The following is an 18,389-nucleotide window of genomic DNA, read 5'->3' on the forward strand; positions in this document are numbered from 1 at the left end:
AAAAAAAAAAATGAACAATGTATTGATAAATGAAGAATTACATTAATTTGCATCTTTTATATCTGTTTATTGTTGAGCTTTAATGTTAGTTGTTCAAAAAACCCCTGTTCCTTTATGGCTTGTTTAGATGGTTGGCAATCTATTGATATATTTGTTTTCACTTTCTACTGTTAAGCTATTTATAATATGGGAAAACCAAGATGCCTGTAACATGTTCATACGTTGAGAGCGGTGGGTAGCTGATGATGGCTCTGCCTCGTTTGTTGAGTGTTTTTTCGGTTAGTGGAGCTCTCTGCCCGAGTCATATAGCTGTAACCAAGGAGCTCAGTAGAGGCTTCAGCCTGCTACTATTTACAGTGTCACAGTGATTCCCTCTCCGACAGGTCTCTTTCCCTCTACTATCAACACTGCTGTTCCTGAAGGCCAGCACATACTTCAGAAACAAGAAAGGCGTGTGGGGAAATATGAAGAAGTCAAGTAAGAGATTACATATTTCTAACTTTTGGAGGTGGGAACGCATTTTGGCTAGTGCTAAGCTTCTGCGACATAAAACCTAGCAGGTGTCCTGGCTAAGGACATGCTGTGTAAGCTACTGTAAGCATATGTTTCTTCAGCATGTCCACTATGTAAATCTACTCAATGAATTATTCCATTGTGCGTTATACATCTACTATAACAGATGGAAGAAACTTAGACACAGTTTATTACGTTCTTGCAACCGGGCAAAATGTTCAACTAAAAGTTCATATTATTTTTGTTTTGCTTTAAATGTCTTTTATTTGTGATGCACAGGGGAAGTATATTTTACTTTTGTTATAAGGCACAAATGTCCTTTTTATTAAGGCATGGGAAATGCTCAGTCTGTAGCCCGGTGAATGTTTACTGACCTGTGCAGTTTGATTTTTCTGCACAAGTGCTTATTATTCAAAGCAACAAATAAGATTTCAATTAGAATATTATTAGGGCAAGTTTCAGGATATTTAACGCAGCCTGAGAACGTCAACTGTTACTTTCTTCGTTTAGTCTACAGGCTGAAGGAAATAAAAAATCTAAACAGCACAGATGTTCTGCAGTTGTTAGAATACCTGAACAGCAACTACATTTTATTGAATGTAGCCGCTGTTCAGACAAAATTTTTTGGACAAATATTGATCGAACGATCAACATTTTTTGGGCTGTCCAGCAGCGCCATACACCAAATGAATTTTGGCTGCTTCATTAGGAAATCTCTGCACATCTTACTGTAATTACTGGTGACACTTCTACATGGAAAGCTTTTTTTCAATAAATAGTTATTGTTCTTAAGTGCTAATTCTTTTTTGCAGTAAATCATATCAACCATCAGAATCCATCTTGTATTGGACTACAGCAGAGGGAAATCTAGCTATGAGTATCTGCACTTAAGAATAAAAGGACTATTTATTGAACAAGGGCATTAAGACTGCGACGTGTATACCATTGTGGGAGCACTGACATTTTTGTTTCCAATGTTTTTATTCAAGTTTTCAGATAGAAATACAAAATTAACATTTGTCATTGTAAGCGAAAAAATAATTGTACACGAACAAGACATTGAAGGACAGTTAAACCTCTATACACTGAAGTCTGTAAATTGCATCATTTACCTATTTGGGTCAAAACTGAACCAAACTTGCGACCCACCATTTGAACTTCCACGTGGGCTCAAGGACCATATATGGTACAAGAGTCCACACGACGCCCAATTCAATCAGAAAGAAAGAAGAGGAAGAAACAGTAAAATAAATGAAAAAAGGGAGCACTGACATTTAATTAAAATACAGTATTAACCAGTTGCCCTCTGGAAGATTTACCCCCTTACTGGCCAGGCCATTTTTTGCGATACAGCACTGTGTTACTTTAACTGACAAATGCGTGGTTGTGCAACACTGTACCCAAATAAAATGTATATAATTTTTTTTTTTTGATTTTATATAGCATCTACAAACTATGGGATATATTTATGTAATTTTTATTTTTTTATACTAGTAATGGCGGCAATCAGCGAATTATAGCGGGACTGCAATATTGCGGCAGCCATTCTGACACTGACGCTTTTGACACTTTGCGGAAACCAGTGACACTGATAGAGCAATCAATGCTAAAAATATGCACTGTTACTGTACTAATGACACCGGCTGGGAAGGAGTTAAACATCTAGAGTGATTAAAGGGTTACCTGTGTGCTTAGAGTTATTGTGTACACTGCGCGCTGCTTTCACTAGGAGAACAGACCAATCCCAGACACACAGGATTCCCCCCCCCCCCCCCCGGCAGAACCGAGCTATACCTTGTTTACATATCTGAGTTTTTTTAATTATTTTTTACGATACATTTTGTAAAAAAAAAAAATGTCTTTGTTTGTAAAAATAATAATTTTTCTTCATAAATTGTGCCCAAAACTTATACTGCTACATATATTTGGTTTAGCAAACCCAAATCAGTGTATATTATTTGGTCTTTTTGAAAGTAATAGAGTATACAAGCTATGGTGGCAGTCATTGAAAATTGATCACACCTGATGACACCTGATATATTGACTGCCTTAAATTCTTGAGACACTAACAAGCCAGGAAAGTACAAATACCCCCCAAAAAACCCTGTGCCTTTATGGCTTGTTTAGATGGTTGGCAATCTATTGATATATTCGTTTTCACTTTCTACTGTTAAGCTATTTATAATATGGGAAAACCAAGATGCCTGTAACATGTTCATACGTTGAGAGCGGTGGGTAGCTGATGATGGCTCTGACTCGTTTGTTGAGTGTTTTTGGAGTGTTTTTGGAAAGTAGACATTCTAAGGTATTTAGTAAAAGGCATGGTTAGTTTTTTGAAGTTGTAATTTTTTCCCACAATTGTTTGCAAAATGAAGATTTTATTTTTACAAAATTGTCATATTAACAGGTTATTTGTCTCACATGCCACAAATTACACCTCAAAATACATTCTGCTACTCCTCCTGAGTATAGCAATACCACATGTGTGAGACTTTTACACAGCCCGGCCACATACAGAGGCCTAAATTGAAGTAGCACCTTCAGGCATTCTAGGAGCATAAATTACACATCTCATTTCTCAACCACGTATTGCACATGTGAAGGCCCTGGAGCACCAGGACAATGGAAATGTCCACAAAATTACCCCATTTTGGAAAGCAAGCACCCCAATTTATAATCTATGAGGCATAACGAGTCTCATGAACAGTTAAATTTTTTCCAGAAGTTTTTGGAAAATGTGGAAAAAAAAAATATTTTTTTAAGTTGTCAATTTTAAAGATATTTCTAACACAGTATGTACATAGTAAAAATGACACCCAAAAACACATTCTGCTACTCCTCCTGAGTATGGCGATACCACATGTGTGAGATTTTTATACAGCCTGGTCACATACAGAGGCCCAACATTGAAGTAGCACCTTCGTGTGTTCTAGGAGCATAAATTACACATCTCATTTCTCAACCACCTATTACACTTTTGAAGGCCGTGGAGCACCAGGACAATGGAAATACCCACAAAATTACCCCATTTTGGAAAGCAAACACCCCAATGTATAATCTATAAGGCATAATAATGAGTCTTTTGAATATGTAATTTTTTTCCACAAGTGCTTTGAAATTGTGGAAATAAAATGAAAACACTTTTTTTTCACAAAGTTGTCCATTTATAAGATATTTCCAACACATAGCATGTACATACCAAAAATGACACCCCAAAATACATTCTTCTACTCCTCCTATGGGCATACCACATTAGAGACTTTTACACAGCTTTTATCACATACAGAATCCCAACATCCAAGGAGCACCATCAGATGTTCTAGGGACATAAATTATGCATCTAATTTCCTGACAACCTATCACATTTTTGAAGGCCCTTCATATTTGTAACACATAGCATGTACATACCAATAATTGCACCCCAAAATACATTCTGCTGAGCAAAGGGTAAACAAAAGATTGGGGTTTTAGTAGTTCATTTGTCCACAGGATGAGAGCACTGATCCAGTCAGCAGGCAGGGACGTGTTCAATGAATGGAATTGTCCAGGCAACAGGCAGGAATATTGTCCATAGTCAGTACAGGCAGGGATACTGTCCAAATAAGGTCTAGAATCAGTGCAGGTGGAGATATTGCCAGCAGTGCCAAAATATTGGTCCTGGTAGTAGGCAGAAACATGGTCCATAGTACAGGTAGCTGGCCAGGAAATAATGGGGACAGGGAAAGAAGCTTCTCCCACCCAAATCTCTTTGAAGCCTCCGGTCTCCAGACCCTAATTCAGGAAAGAGAAAATTTAAAAATAATTCTTCTTCTTCCAATAAAACAATTCTGAAGCCCCTCACACATGTGAGACCCCTGTGTTATGAATCCCACTACTCCAGTAGCAGGGTAAATGATCAGTCTAAGAGGCAGGCAAAAAATGTGGTCAAACAGTACAGGGTCAGTTCCAGAGCAGGCAGAGGTAGGTACAGTTTAGCCTTAGGCAGAGGCGTGGTCGTATAACAGGCCAGGGTCAGTTCCGGAACAGGCAGAGGTATGTTTAGCCTTAGGCAGAAGCGTGGTCATATAGCAGGCCAGGATCAGTTCCGGAGAAGGCAGCGGTAACTACAGCTAAGTGCAGTGGCATAGGTGTGTGGAGGTAAACGACAATTACTTTTACAATACTTCACTAATAACGTAGAGAAGTATGCTAATGGTGGAAACAGTCACCTATACAGAGGCCTGGTTGGGAAGGACATTGGGGACAATAATACACAGTGCCTCTTCTAACTCCTCCTCTGGAGCACACCCTGCATTTATTTTGACATCTTTAGTGTGTTTCATGGAGGAGGAGTTTCTCAGGAAAGTGGCGTCCTTGGAGTCTGCTCACTGAATCAGAGCGAATATTTTCTGGTACACCTTTAGGTCTGATTCCCACCTAGTGCTTTTTGCATTTTGCTGATTTGCACGACAGAACGTGTTGCATAGGAAACCATGCTGAATGGACTGTAGTGTAAATCTGCAAAATGCAAAAAGCACTAAAAATGCATAGATGTGAATCGGGTCTCAGGGTGCAATAGGGCAGTGATAATTTCTTCTTGGTAATGAAGATAGGATACTGGGGTCTCGGTAGATTTTTGGTAAATAACATAAGTATTATACATGGCCAAACTGAAAAAATAAATAGGAGATTTTTTTTATACCAATGGCAGGATTTCCTTGTGGGAAGGTAGGGTTCGATCATCTGATCATTGAAGTCAACCTCCCCCCCCCCATGAACAAATTATAGTCATGTACCCAAGCTGGTTTCCGGATTGGCCAGTTTCTTCTGGGGATTTCCACATGGGTGTCTTCGATGAGAAAATTAGGACGTTTTGTCTGTCCCTCTACTTGACAGCCAATAGCTCATCGTTCCGCAAAGTGGTTGTCTCCTCTCATCGTAGCCTTCCATTAATGAGCCTTTGCGAAAAGCCCTTCCTATTGGCTCTCAATGTACCGCATGCTGGAGGCTTCCTCCGGTAAAGATTGCGGGAGAGGGGCAACCTTGTATAGAAATTATGCACTTAGAGATGGTAACCCTTTTCGAGGAGTGGATAGACAAGCTCCCAAACAACTTTTCCGCTGGCTCCAATGTACTCTGGGCATTCAGGGGGATGCAGCAGGGTGTCCTTCCCTTCATACACCAGGAAGGCGTAGATGTACTCTGTGGCTTGGTTACAAAGCTTGTAGAGCTTAACCCCATATTGGGCCCTTTTGCTGAGGATAAACTGTTTGAAGCCCAGCCTGCCTGTGAATTTGACAAAAGTCTCATCCACAGAGATATTTTGGTCGGGGGTATATAACTGGGCAAATTTCTCAGAGAATTTTTTTTGAAGTGGCCGAATTTTAAATAATTTGTCACAAGCTGCATCACTTTGGGGAGGGCACTTGGTGTTGTCATTTTAATGGAAGAACCACATAATCATTAGGTGTCTTGACCTTGGCATAAGGGATGAGAAGATTGGCATGTGATGGGGCTGGTGGACTAGTATGAGTATAATTAATATTTTTTTTTGAGTCCAATGTTGAAAGTTAAGCCTAAAAAAATTGTTAATGCCTCCACAGTAAGTTCTCTCCACTCAAAGGGACAGACGTATTTAGAACCAAGGTTGCTTGCTATGAACTGTTGTGAATAGAGGTTGCACTGGGCCACGATGGAAGATAGTAGGTCTTCGGTTAAAATCTAATTTAAAAAAATCATTAAGGGCAAAATCATCAGTGTTCACCTGCACACCTGGCTGTGCGGTGAAAGGGGGGGGGGGTGTTTGCTGCTCCAGAATTAGGGGGAAGTTACAAGGGGTTCTGAAGGGCATAGGAAAGGCTGGCATATGTCCTAACCCTTTGGGGCTAATATGACACCCCACTAGTGCTTGGCCTTTGTTGTAGTGGTACTCCATTTCTTGTGGCTTGGACTGCACTAGAGGTGGATGGCACTGAGCTAGAGGTGGATGGCATTGCGCTACTTGAAGAAGCCTGCTGCTCCTCACCAGAACGGCTTTGTTTCATGGGCACACTTTCCTCTTCCACCAATTCTGTAGCAGACCTACTGGTTAAAACATGTTAATATGCCGAATCAGAATTAGACGCAGACTCAGAGAGCTCCCACTGCTCTCCTCGCTCAGGCTAAGAAGCTGGTATGCCTGCTTACTGGAAAAATATTTTTTTCGCCATACTGGTGACTGTGGGTTGTGGTGCGATAGGGACACTAGGACAGATGTGGCTGCACTGATGGGTGCTGATGAGGCTGGTCTAATGAGGCTGCACTGATGGGTGCTGATGAGGGTGCACTGATGGGGTTGCACTGATGTACACTAACGCACTGTGGCTGCACTGATTAGCTGGCACTAATGAGGTGGCACTGATGGGCGCTGGTGAGGATCCACTGATAGAGTGGCACTGACGAGCACTCACTTATGGGCACTGATGTACACTATTGGGCACTGTAGTGGCACTGATGAGCACTGTGGTGGCACTGTAGAGCACTATAGTAGCACAGATGAACATTGATGGCACTATTGTGTCACTGTAGAGTACTGTAGTGATGCAGATGAGCACTGATGGGCACTGTAGTGGCACTGATGGACATTGCAGTGGCAATGAAGGCACTGTAGGTCACCGATGAGCACTGTAGTTGCGCTAATGTATTAATGTAGAACTGTAGTTGCACTAATGTAGCACTGATGGGCGCTGTAGTGGCACAGGTGAGCTCTGCAGTGGCACAGGTGTGGCTCTGATAAGCACTGTAGTGGCACTGATTGGCACAGGTGGAACTGTGGTGACACTGGTGGGCACTATAGTGGCATAGATGGCACTGATGTGGCACTGTAGAGGCACTGATAACACTGATGTGGCACTGGAGGCACAGATGTGGCACTGGTGGCACAGTAGGGCACAGAAGAGCACTGATGTAGAACTGTAGGGCACAATAAAAATGTTCAAAATTCATAGTTGTATACAGCTGGAAACTCGATCTCTCTCCTCTCCATGCACTCTGTATTGGTGTGAGGAGAACAGAGAGTTGAACCCCTGGATGATCCCGGCTTGCGCACCCCAGGGGGTGTACAGGAATGTGATTTTGGGAGGACAGTATAGTATGCCCTCCCAGAGTTATCTGACCATGCTGTAGCCATTATTCGGCTATGGCCCAGTCGGGAAGCGGTTAACCTATTTTACCATGCCAAGCTGTCCAGCAAAAGTGACATTTACAGGATTGGTATAAATGGTTCAATCCTGATGATGATGTGGATAAATAGTGTCTGATGATGGTACACATCTAAGCTTGGCAATAACTTCACAGCAGAATATATTAACTTGACAAGAGGACCTACTTAAAATAAAAAGGTGAATAGCTATATTTCAGATGAGGTTTGTTATTGAAAAAATGTAAAAAAAAATGCATTTGGGAGCTAGGAATATGTATGCGAATTACTTACTATTGGGAGACCCTTTGAGGGAATCCAGAATAGAAAAGGATCTGGGGGCGCCGGTATGCTACAGGCTCAACAATAGAATGTGATGCCAAGCTGCAGCAAGCAAGGCCAGTAGACTATTAACATGCATTACAAGGGATATTTATTTAGATAAAACTATAATTCGAACACTTTACACTGGTTTGGCCACATCTTGTGTATGTCTGTTCTGGTTACCAATCCTCAGAAAGGATGTTCTTGAAGTGGAGGAACTTAGTTATGAGGAACAACTACAAACATCAAACTTAATCTCTCTGGAAAAGAGGCGCTCAAGAAGAGATGCGTATGATTGTAATATACAACTCTTTGTATGGTGACTCCAGCATTGAGAGAAAACTGTTAATCGTAGGTCTCTAACAAAAAAAAAAAAAAAAAAAAGTGGTCATACGGTATAATGAAGTTGGATGAGAAGTAGTTTAATCATAAGGGATAAGGGGTTCTTTACTGTTAGAGTAGTAAGGGTGTGGAACTCCCTTCCATAGTTGTTGGTGTCAGCAGGGAATGTAGATAGATTCACAAAAACTGTAGATGTGTTTCTTAAGCTGACCATACACCTATAGATTATCTGCAGATTTTCTATGGTTAAATGGAAAAAGTGGGAGATTCCTCCATCCACACAGTTTAGCGAACATGGAGAAATCTGTTGCACTTTTTCCATCTAACCATAGAATATCTGCAGATAATCTATAGGTGTATGGCCAGCTTTAGTGAATGCAATGTACAGGGATATGGAAGTCACACACATACAGATAACTACATAACTATGTAACCCCTCCCTAGATGGACAATACTCTTGTCCAAAATAAATAAAACATAAAAACAAAACAAATGCAGCGACCTAATTTAGGAATCGTAAGCTGCAATGTTACATTTTTGTTTTTGGGTTTAATACTGCTTTAAGATTATTTTCTCAAATTTTTGTGGCTGCACCTGAGGCCAGTCTTACTTAAAAAGTCTTAATTAAATCAGATGTCTAATTCCCATACTTCTGCAGAAATACTGCAGTTGTTGGTAATGACAGCTTCGAGAAGACTCCTGTATGGAGAAACTATTCACAAGCATTGCGCAGATTTCCCTGGGCCTCTTTTATGAACTCTGATCTTTAGTACTTTAGTTCTTTCCATGGATTTCTATCGGATTCAAGACAGGTGATTGGCTGGGCCATTCTAGCAGATTTATTTTCTTTCTTTGAAACCAAATAACACCAGGACAATGGAAACGTCCACAAAATTACCCCATTTTGGAAAACAAACCCCCCAACATATAATCTATGAGGCATAATGAGTCTTTTGAATGGTTTATTTGTTTTCAGATGTTTTTGGAAACGCAAAAGGGTAAAGAAAAGATTACCTGTTGTTTTAGTAGTGCAATGGTCCACAGAGGAGAGCACTGGTCCAGGCAGCAGACAGGAACATGGACAGCGACAGCAAAACAGGCAGCAAGCAGCGATGTGGTCAGCAGCAGCGAAGGGACCATCCATGCAGCAGGCCGGAATACCGTCCATAGTTAGTACAGGCAGCAGGCAGAGATATGTAGTCAATACAGCCAAAGTATCCAGGCAACGGGATTATGGTCCATAAAGTCCTGGGTCAGTGCAGGAAGAGATATTGTCAGCAAAGCCCTGGTATTTGTCTAGGCAGCAGGCAGGACCATCAAGCTTAGGGCCTCAGTCAGGAAAGAAAGGGGACAGGGGTAGAGGTTTCTCCCACCCAAATCTCCGGACTTCAGACCCTGTTTCGGGATTTACAAAACAAAGAAAACCAAAAACTGGTTTTATCAACTCCGAATACTCTTCTGGAGCTCCTCCAATACGTGCGAGACCCCTGTGTAGCAGGGTGTAGCAGGGTGAAAGATCAGTCCAGGGGGCAGGCAAAAACATGGTCAACAGGCCAAGGTCAGTGCAGGTAAAAGGCAGAAATAGATGGTAGGCAGAGGCAAAGTCGATAGTCCAGGGTCAGTTGACGTGCAAGGCAGAAAGATGGCCGATAAACAATGGAGATGGCAGGCAGAGGCATAGTCAATAAACAGGCCAGGGTCAGTTCATATGGAAGGCAATGATATGGTTGGTTGAGGCACCAGGGAAATATTCAGGACAGAAATTGAAAACGGGGAAATGGCAGTCTATTACAAATATGGGCCAATAGTTTACGAGAGTGTGATAGCGTCTGAAGCATTCTCCAATGCAAAGGCCAGGTTGGGAGGGACATTGGGGACAATGGAAACTGGTGTCTTTCTTAACTCCTCTTTTGCTGCACATTTTTTTGGGCGTCTTCTTCCAGTTGCTGGTAGTGGAATAGTGTCAGGAAAATGGCGCTCATGCAGTCCGCTGACACAATCGGAGCAAATGCTTTCTGGAGGGGATCCTTGTTGTTAGATCAGGGCATTGACAATGTCTTCAATACATTTTAGGAAGGTGTGACTTTTGTGACTTTTTTTATACCAGAAGAGGTATGGATAGGGCTGCAACATTTGATCATTTAAATCCACCCCCTGCCCCATGAATTTATTGTACTTGTGGATATAGCAAGGCTTTTGAACTGCGTCTTCTGCAAAGTTTCACCGAGGTGTCATCATGCACATGATGTGTACATCTTTCCTATCCCTCCACTTCACAGCCAACACTTCCTCAATCCTCAAGCTGATTCCCCCCTTTGTAGCCTTGTGATGACTAGACGCTGTGGGAAGCCCTTTCTGTTTTTTCTTACTGTACCGCGGGGCAAAGTATTCTTCAGGTATAGGTGGCAGAAAAGGAGCAAACTAGTATAATAATTGTCCATATAAATGTGATACCTCTTTTGCAAGAGTGGGAATGCCACCTCCCAGACATTTTTCCCACTTATTCCCCTGTTTGATGGACACTCAGAGGGCTAGAGCTGGGAGTCTTTGCCTTCGTACATGCGGAAGGCATGCATATATCCGGTGGCACTTTCACAGAGCTTGTTGAGCTTCAATCCATACCTCACTCTCTTACTGGGGATATACTGCTTGATTCCCAGCTGGCCTGTGAAATGGACCAGAGATTCGACCATAGAGATGTTCTGGTCAGAGATATAAAGCTTGGCAAACCTCTTGGAGAAAAAATCACTGAAATGCAGGAAGCGCATTCAAATCTCATAGCAGGACCTGGACACGACAGATGAAAAATTTGGCATGTGGTGGATGGGGCTGGTAGACCAATATGCATGCACTTCATTTTTTTGTAAGCCCCATGTTGAGCGTAAGGCCTAAAAATAATTTAGCCCCTCAACTGTTAAGGGTCTCCATTCAAAAGGGCAGGCATAGCTTGAGCGGGGGTTGTTTTCTATGAATTGATGGGCAAAAATATTCCACCTTGAACTAATTCATCAGGGAAAAATACATTTAAAAAATCGATTTCAGAGAAACCTTCAGTGTTGACCTGCACACCTGGGGGTGCTGTGAAAGGGGGGGTTGTGGCTGACCCTGTGCTAGAAGGCAGCAATGGGTTTGCCAAGGTGTCTGGAAGCTGGGTTTGGGCCCTAAATCTTTTGTGTGAAATTCCAGCGTTTGTACTGGGCCTTTCCTCCTGGGGTCTAGCAGCTCTTGTACTGGGCCTCTCCTCCTGGGGTCTAGCACCGTTGGCATTTGCTGATTGGCCATTGGGATGTCTGGTCGCTGCTGGTAGCTGTCTAGCCTTCAGACAGTCTTCTTTTTGGATGGACTACTTCCTCCTCTGATTTGGATGCTGATGTACTGCCTTCGACAGGCTTATATTCCGAACCAGAATCAGAATCGAAACTGTAACTGGGCGGTGAGAGCTCCCTGCTGTTCTCATCAGTCAATGAGAAGTTCTCAGTATTCGATATGCCTCTTCTGGAGTGTATACTTTTCTGGATATAGTGGCTGTATGACGGGTGACACTGATGGGCTGCACATCAGGGACTAATTGGCTGTACGCCAGGGACGAATGAACTGCACCTCGGTACTAATTGGCTGCACAGACAGATACTCTGATGGGCTCAAGGGACAGGTACTCCTGATGGGATCATGGGACAGGTACTCCTGATGGGATCATGGGACAGGTACTCCTGATGGGATCATGGGACAGGTACTCCTGATAGGATCATGGGACAGGTACTCCTGATGGTATGACAGGTACTCTAACGGGATGACAGGTACTCAGATGGTATGATAGGTACTCAGATGGGATGATGGGTGCTCCAACAGGATGACAGATACTGACGGGATGACAGGAACTTTGATAGGATGGATGACAGGTACTCTGACGGGATGGATGACATGTACTCTGATGGGATGGATGACATGACAGGTACTCAGATGGGATGGATGGATGGGTGAAAGGTACTCTGATGAGCTCAGACAGGTACTCAGATGGGATCGATGATAAGTACTCAGATGGAATGGATGACAGGTACTCAGATGGTTTGGATGAAAGACAGGTACTCTGATGAGCTCAGACAGGTACTCGGATGGAATGATGACAGGTCCTCTTTATTCAGGGGGGCAATCTGGGCATAGTAATAACCCACTGTTTACCGCAATCACCTCCTCACACGGGATTGGTTTGTGAGGAGCAGAACCCAGTAACAGCCGTTACCCACGGTGTGTTTACATTTGTGACCGGCTGTGATTGGACACAGCCGGTCATGTGGTAAAGAGCCAATTTCATTGGCTCTTTACAATGGTCAGGGCTGGGCTTTGTCCGAGGGGAAAAGCCTCAGCCCCGATCGCCGCACGACTGGCCCCCGGGGGCCCGCAGTAGAGGCAGGAAGTGGAGGACATCATATGACACCCGCCCAGGATGGGAGATAGTTACATAGTTAGTAAGGTTGAATAAAGACACCAGTCCATCCAGTTCAACCTGAGTGAGCGTCTACAATTGTCCCTATCCCTGTACATTGCACACTCACATCAGTCCCTACCCTCGAGGAGCCCACAAGGAGATGCCATCTGCTGATGTCATTTGACTATACGCCAGGAATGAAGTGGTTAACAGCCGCTAGATTGAATGTAAAATATGACAGGCTGGTTGTACCCAAGTTGATTAATTGATCAACTTGGGTACATTCAGCCTGCCAATACATGGTTTGAATCTCAACCAGTTCCTGCTAAACAGGCCAAATTTTGAACTTCCTATGGCCGACTTAATTATACCTTTATTATAAAGAAAAATCTATTTTATGCCCCTCCCAATTTAGTTTCACTTTGTTCCTGGGGGCCCAACTTTCCTTAACTCGATGACTAATTTCTACCAACTGCCATACCATTACTGGCTGCTAAGGATATTGGATATTAAAATGACACTGAAAGTACTTGTGTTGATGGACTTTTGTTTACACCACAAGGCTTTTGTATTCCCTATACAAGTTTATGAACCTGCTGAAAGTTAGAATGTAGGCCAATTGGAGTTGGAATCCATCTGTCAATGAATTCTGGATGGTCTCAGAAGCATCTCAAACTTGTGTCATCCACACAAGCCCAAAACCCATCAACACATGTCCTTATGGTGCTGCAAAGAATGATGTAAGTTTTGTTTTTTGGCCTCATGCACACAGGGCTTAAAAAACACAATTTTTACAGGTATTTGGCACTTTTTTAAACCTGTAAACGCATCTCTACGGTATGTCAACGTATGTGGCAATACACACATAGGTGTATGCCGGCGTGTTGGAAAATCACTGTTTACAAGCTGAATAAAAAAAATTACAGGCACATTCAGGACAGGAGCTTTTGGGCAGAAAAAATGCTTGATGCACCTAAACACGTGTAAACGTGTCTAAACACACCTAAACGATAGCTGCATTTAGTGTTTATTCATTCTAACGTTCAGAATAAGTTCATATTCTGGCCATTGTAATTCATAAATTCTTAAATACGTGAGGCACCTGAATGCATGTGGCCTTCAGGGGAGGTGAATAGTGCCCACAAGTGAACTCAAATTGGTTCTTCTTCAGAATATTACCTGGGCTTGTTTGAAAGCTGTTTGGTCTTCATGGTGCTATTTGTTTAGATATGTAACACTCCTGGTTACATATGGTGTGGTGTAAAATTACTCCCTAAGCACTGTGGCAGGCTAACATTTTCATCTCAGGATCTGGTTCTTGATGTATGGCGAAGATTAAAATAAAAGCTAGACACAAGTAATTTCAGTTTTTTTTTTTTTTTTTTATTCCTGAACTCAAATCTGTGAAAGTAGAATTATGTGTTGCAGAATGCTCACAAAAAGCACAAAAAGTAGGGCGGGTATTCTAGTAGTAGTAGAAGTAGTGGCAGTTCAAGAAGTAGTTGAAGGCCCTTAATATATGCAGGTCCTATGAGAGGAGCCAGGCAGATCTCTGACCCTGTAAGGCCCTGTTCGCACCTGGGCATTTTGGGATTGTGGCAGAATCGCTGCAATTCTGCCTGATATCTCAAAATACACTACAATCACAAAACGCAGGTTCAGGTGCCGTTATTTTCAATGACTCCTAAAGCGCGGTGCGGTTTTGCCACAATTATCATTTATCATACAGCAATTGCAGTAAATTGCATCGTTTGAAGCTTGTCGCCCAAAAGAAGCTCCTGCTCCATTTTGGGTGACAAGCTTCACACTGTGCGTTTGCCGCGTGACAATCGTGGCACAACTGTGCCAAGTTTTAGGTGTCATTAAAAATAACAGCACCTGAATCTGTGTTTTGAGATTGTATTGCATTTTGAGATAGCAGGAAAAAAATTGCAGCGATTCGTCCGCTATCCCAAAATGCCCAGGTGTGATTGGGGCTTTAAAACAGTCACAGTCTTTCCTAAGCTGCAGTCAATCTCTCTCTCTCCAATAAATCTGGCTCTGGATAGTTTTTATAGCTTAGCTTGATCAATGGTGTTCCATACCTCCCAACGTTTTGAATGAGAACAAGGGACATCTATTAGCAAACATATGTAGGGATAGTGCTTTTTTTTACCACTACTATTCCTTTATATTGGCTTTTGAAATTTACAAATACAGCAATTTAGAATTTGGATGAAAGGTTTAGCACTGATAAAAACTTTTGAAAAAATAAAAAGTGTGTTTTATATACAACTATATAGATCAGACCAAAATGAGGGACAAATGAAGAAAAAGATGAACAGAGGGACTTTGTTCCGAATCAGGGACAGTTAGGAGCTGCACTGTTCAATCATCAGCAAAAAATATCCTTTACAAGCCCTGCTACCTACAGATATCACCTCTAGCAGGCAGTTAAAGTCCTTGGGCCTCTGGCAAGTACCCCAGGCTAAGTCCAGACTCAAGAGATCCTTCTAAACCCACAGACTCTTCAGGCAAAAGCCAAAGAGGTAAAAAACATTCAATGGTGCCTCAATGAGTGTTGGGTCAGATATATATTAATCATTCACTGATTATCCTTTCCATTTTGATCAATGGAATCTTTTACGCAGGCAGAAGCAATAAACCCTACTGAGCTTAGAGAAGACCTGCAGAGCACAGAAAAACATAAATAGTGCTTAGGCTGATTATATCGTAGGAACAAACGCACTAAATTTATTTTGGAACAAAACCGCATAGAGCAGGGTCCATACAGATATATGTTCTCTAACAAAATATGGGGATTTCCAAAAGCAATTTAGTTAATCTTTGTAATACTTCAATTGCACATTGGTGAATCCTTTCCAACTAATTATGTAGCTGCTTATGGTGTGCATTTTTTTTTAAATTAAAACACTGCTGTGAATCAATAGGGAAATATATTACATGGTGAAGTAAGCTAAACTAATAATAGAAGAATAATATAATCTATGCAATATTCCACAAAGGAATAACCATATTAGGAACAAATTCATAATCCCCACTTACTTCCATCTAACAGACTAATGGTGCCGTTAGGACCTCAGCCTTTCCATATATCTATGTCATCTAGAATACTATGGAAACCTAAACTCTGTGAATTCTGCTGGGGTCCCAGGAGAGCATCTGTAAAATGCATGATCCCTCCCTCCTTGCAATCCATTGCAGGAACGATACAGCACAACTCATACGTTAGTTCCAAATACTAGAAAGAGCTGAAAGTAAAATTAACACCTACATATGAGGAGCTAACAGTGACTAATGACGTGATTCTCACAAGTAGAACACATTCCCAAGGATGTAGAGAAATCAGACTTGTGTACTGGGAATATGTATGTTGCTAGGCAGCAGTCAGGTGTGGGAGTATAGGCAATGGAATAAACTCAGTATTCAGGACAGTAGAAGATTTTACAGCTCTGTTCTATTATCCAGAGGAAAGTCTGCTACAAAATTACTTTTCATTTTCAAAGCCAAAATATTTGCTTTTATTTAAGACAAATATATAAAAAAAATTCTGTTGCGCAAAAAATAAAAAATAATAATGATAATAATATTGATCAACAAAATCGCGATGTCCATGAGTCACCAATGTCACATGAATAAGTGAACAGGTATCTTGACCATTGAATCACCAACAAAATCCTCCACCTTGTGATTAAACCACCACCAATTAAGGATGTGCTCTTACCAGAGAGCACTTACCTTCTATTACGGGAGGTCAAAAAAGACTCTTGTATCTCAGATACTCCAACACCGTTGAGAAATCCACATGAGGAAAGTGGGGGAGATAACTCCAAACAGCCAGTGGGGAAATCAACATATCCTCTTGTTCCAACTGAGAGATAAAACACCAAAATAGTGTGGATTTCTGAATGGCGTTGGAGCAACTGAGATTCAAGAGCCTTTTTTGACCTCCCGTAATAGGAGGTCAACACTCTCTGGTAAGCGCACATCCTTAATTGGTGGTTTAATCACAAGGTGGAGGATTTTGTTGGTGATTCATCGGTCAAGATACCGGTTCATTTATTCATGTCACGTTGGTGAGTCATGGTCTCCTTGTTTTGTTTATCAATATTATTATCATCCTCATTATTATTATTTAGTATTTTTAGCGCAACACAATTTCTTTTATATAGTCTTGTTTGTGATAATATCTTACTTGAGCAGTGCAGCTGTATATTAGGTTATTTGTCATCTCAAGCACGGTTTATTTTTACTTTATATTTAAGACAAATACCTTATTTTAGTCATTACCAAATCTATCCACTAGCTCCACCAAACCTGTCCACCTATACCCACAAAAATGTCCAGTAGCTTCAACAAAAGTGCAGGCATTGCACGCAGTCTCCTGTATGAACTGGAAAGGTCATTGATGTGTCTACAATGTGAAATAGATACTGAACTTGCAACTGATTATTCAACTGATTACTCAATTGCTATGTTTAATGTAGTAAAGTTAACACTTTGTCCCATGGCACAATATTCTTCTTTTTCAATTGTGATATTTGAGATGTTGTATCCTGATTTATCATCAATTCAAGAACAATTTCTACTCCCTTTAGTGGGATTGTAAAAAAAATTAAAAAATAAAAATAAAACTTTTCCTTATTTAATTTCTGTATTAAAAGGGAACCACTTACAGACAGAATAACCCTTCCAGGAGCTTAGTGTCTTGTGAAATCTACATATGTACAACTATGCCGCAGTATACAGTGCTCTGGATGCTGTATACTCTCCTATATTTAAACAGAATGAAAGCCTTTTCATTTGTTAGATAAACATGCAAAAGTGATAAGAGTGATGTAAATCATTTTAACATTATTTGTTAATGTTTTTTTTAAAAACGTACTATTTGTAATTATTTATGTATATAGGGCAATCATATACGGACTCTTTTCCTGATTTTCAATTCTACAAAATGGTCAGGATTTCCTGCTTCTACTTTCAATGCAAGCCTATAAACTGACTGACTCCTTGAAAACAATGCATTTCCTATGTAACTGATACCGTTATCAACAGCTGGTAGGAGACAAGCAATGCAATAGTGCTCCCTCTAGTGGCTAAAAAACAAATTTCTATATTTAATACAATAACAAAATATGGAAAAGCAAGCTTGTAAAAAAATAAAAAATGTCAGGAAATAAAACACAGCAATAAGAGTTCACTGAAAGGACACCATACTTACCCCTTTAATGTTTATAAGAGGTTGCCTTTCCAGCTTGGGGAAGGGTGATACATTGTGCCTGAGCACTTTGTACTTTTCTTAAAAAGACCTAGGTAACCAATGATTAAAAGAGAAACCTGTTTCTTATATGCTTTTTTTTTAGGAGTCAAAGCAAGCATAATTTGTCTATAATATATATTTATATATATATTTTTTTGTCCATACAGTGTATTTTTTCTCTTGCATATAGGTTGACTTTCGATTCCTAACATAACTTTACAATTTAGACTGCGATATTATCTGAGCTGGGCTTGTTTACAGCTTTACTATGTCTATGCAATCTGGAGAAGAAGGTGGTAATGTGCACTCTTGGCTGGCAAGGTCAGGGAAATCATGTGATTTGAAGACTGCTTAGTTCTTTTCTTGGA

General features: G+C 41.1%; 1 protein-coding gene across 1 annotated transcript in view; it reads left to right on the plus strand.

Moving 5' to 3' along the window:
- Positions 1–309: 309 nt before the first annotated feature.
- The window catches only part of CEP85L (centrosomal protein 85L), a 300,266-nt gene continuing 282,186 nt past the window's right edge, over positions 310–18,389 (plus strand). Inside the window, exon 1 of the mRNA XM_077487040.1 lies at positions 310–477. Within this exon, the coding sequence (XP_077343166.1) occupies positions 465–477 (13 nt within the window). The 5' untranslated portion in view covers positions 310–464. The remainder of the gene's footprint in view (positions 478–18,389) is intronic.

Source organism: Lithobates pipiens, unplaced genomic scaffold (genome assembly GCF_037356315.1).
Source record: "Lithobates pipiens isolate NorthernLeopardFrog02 unplaced genomic scaffold, aLitPip1_a1.2 Scaffold_18, whole genome shotgun sequence".
Classification (NCBI taxonomy): Eukaryota; Metazoa; Chordata; class Amphibia; order Anura; family Ranidae; genus Lithobates; species Lithobates pipiens.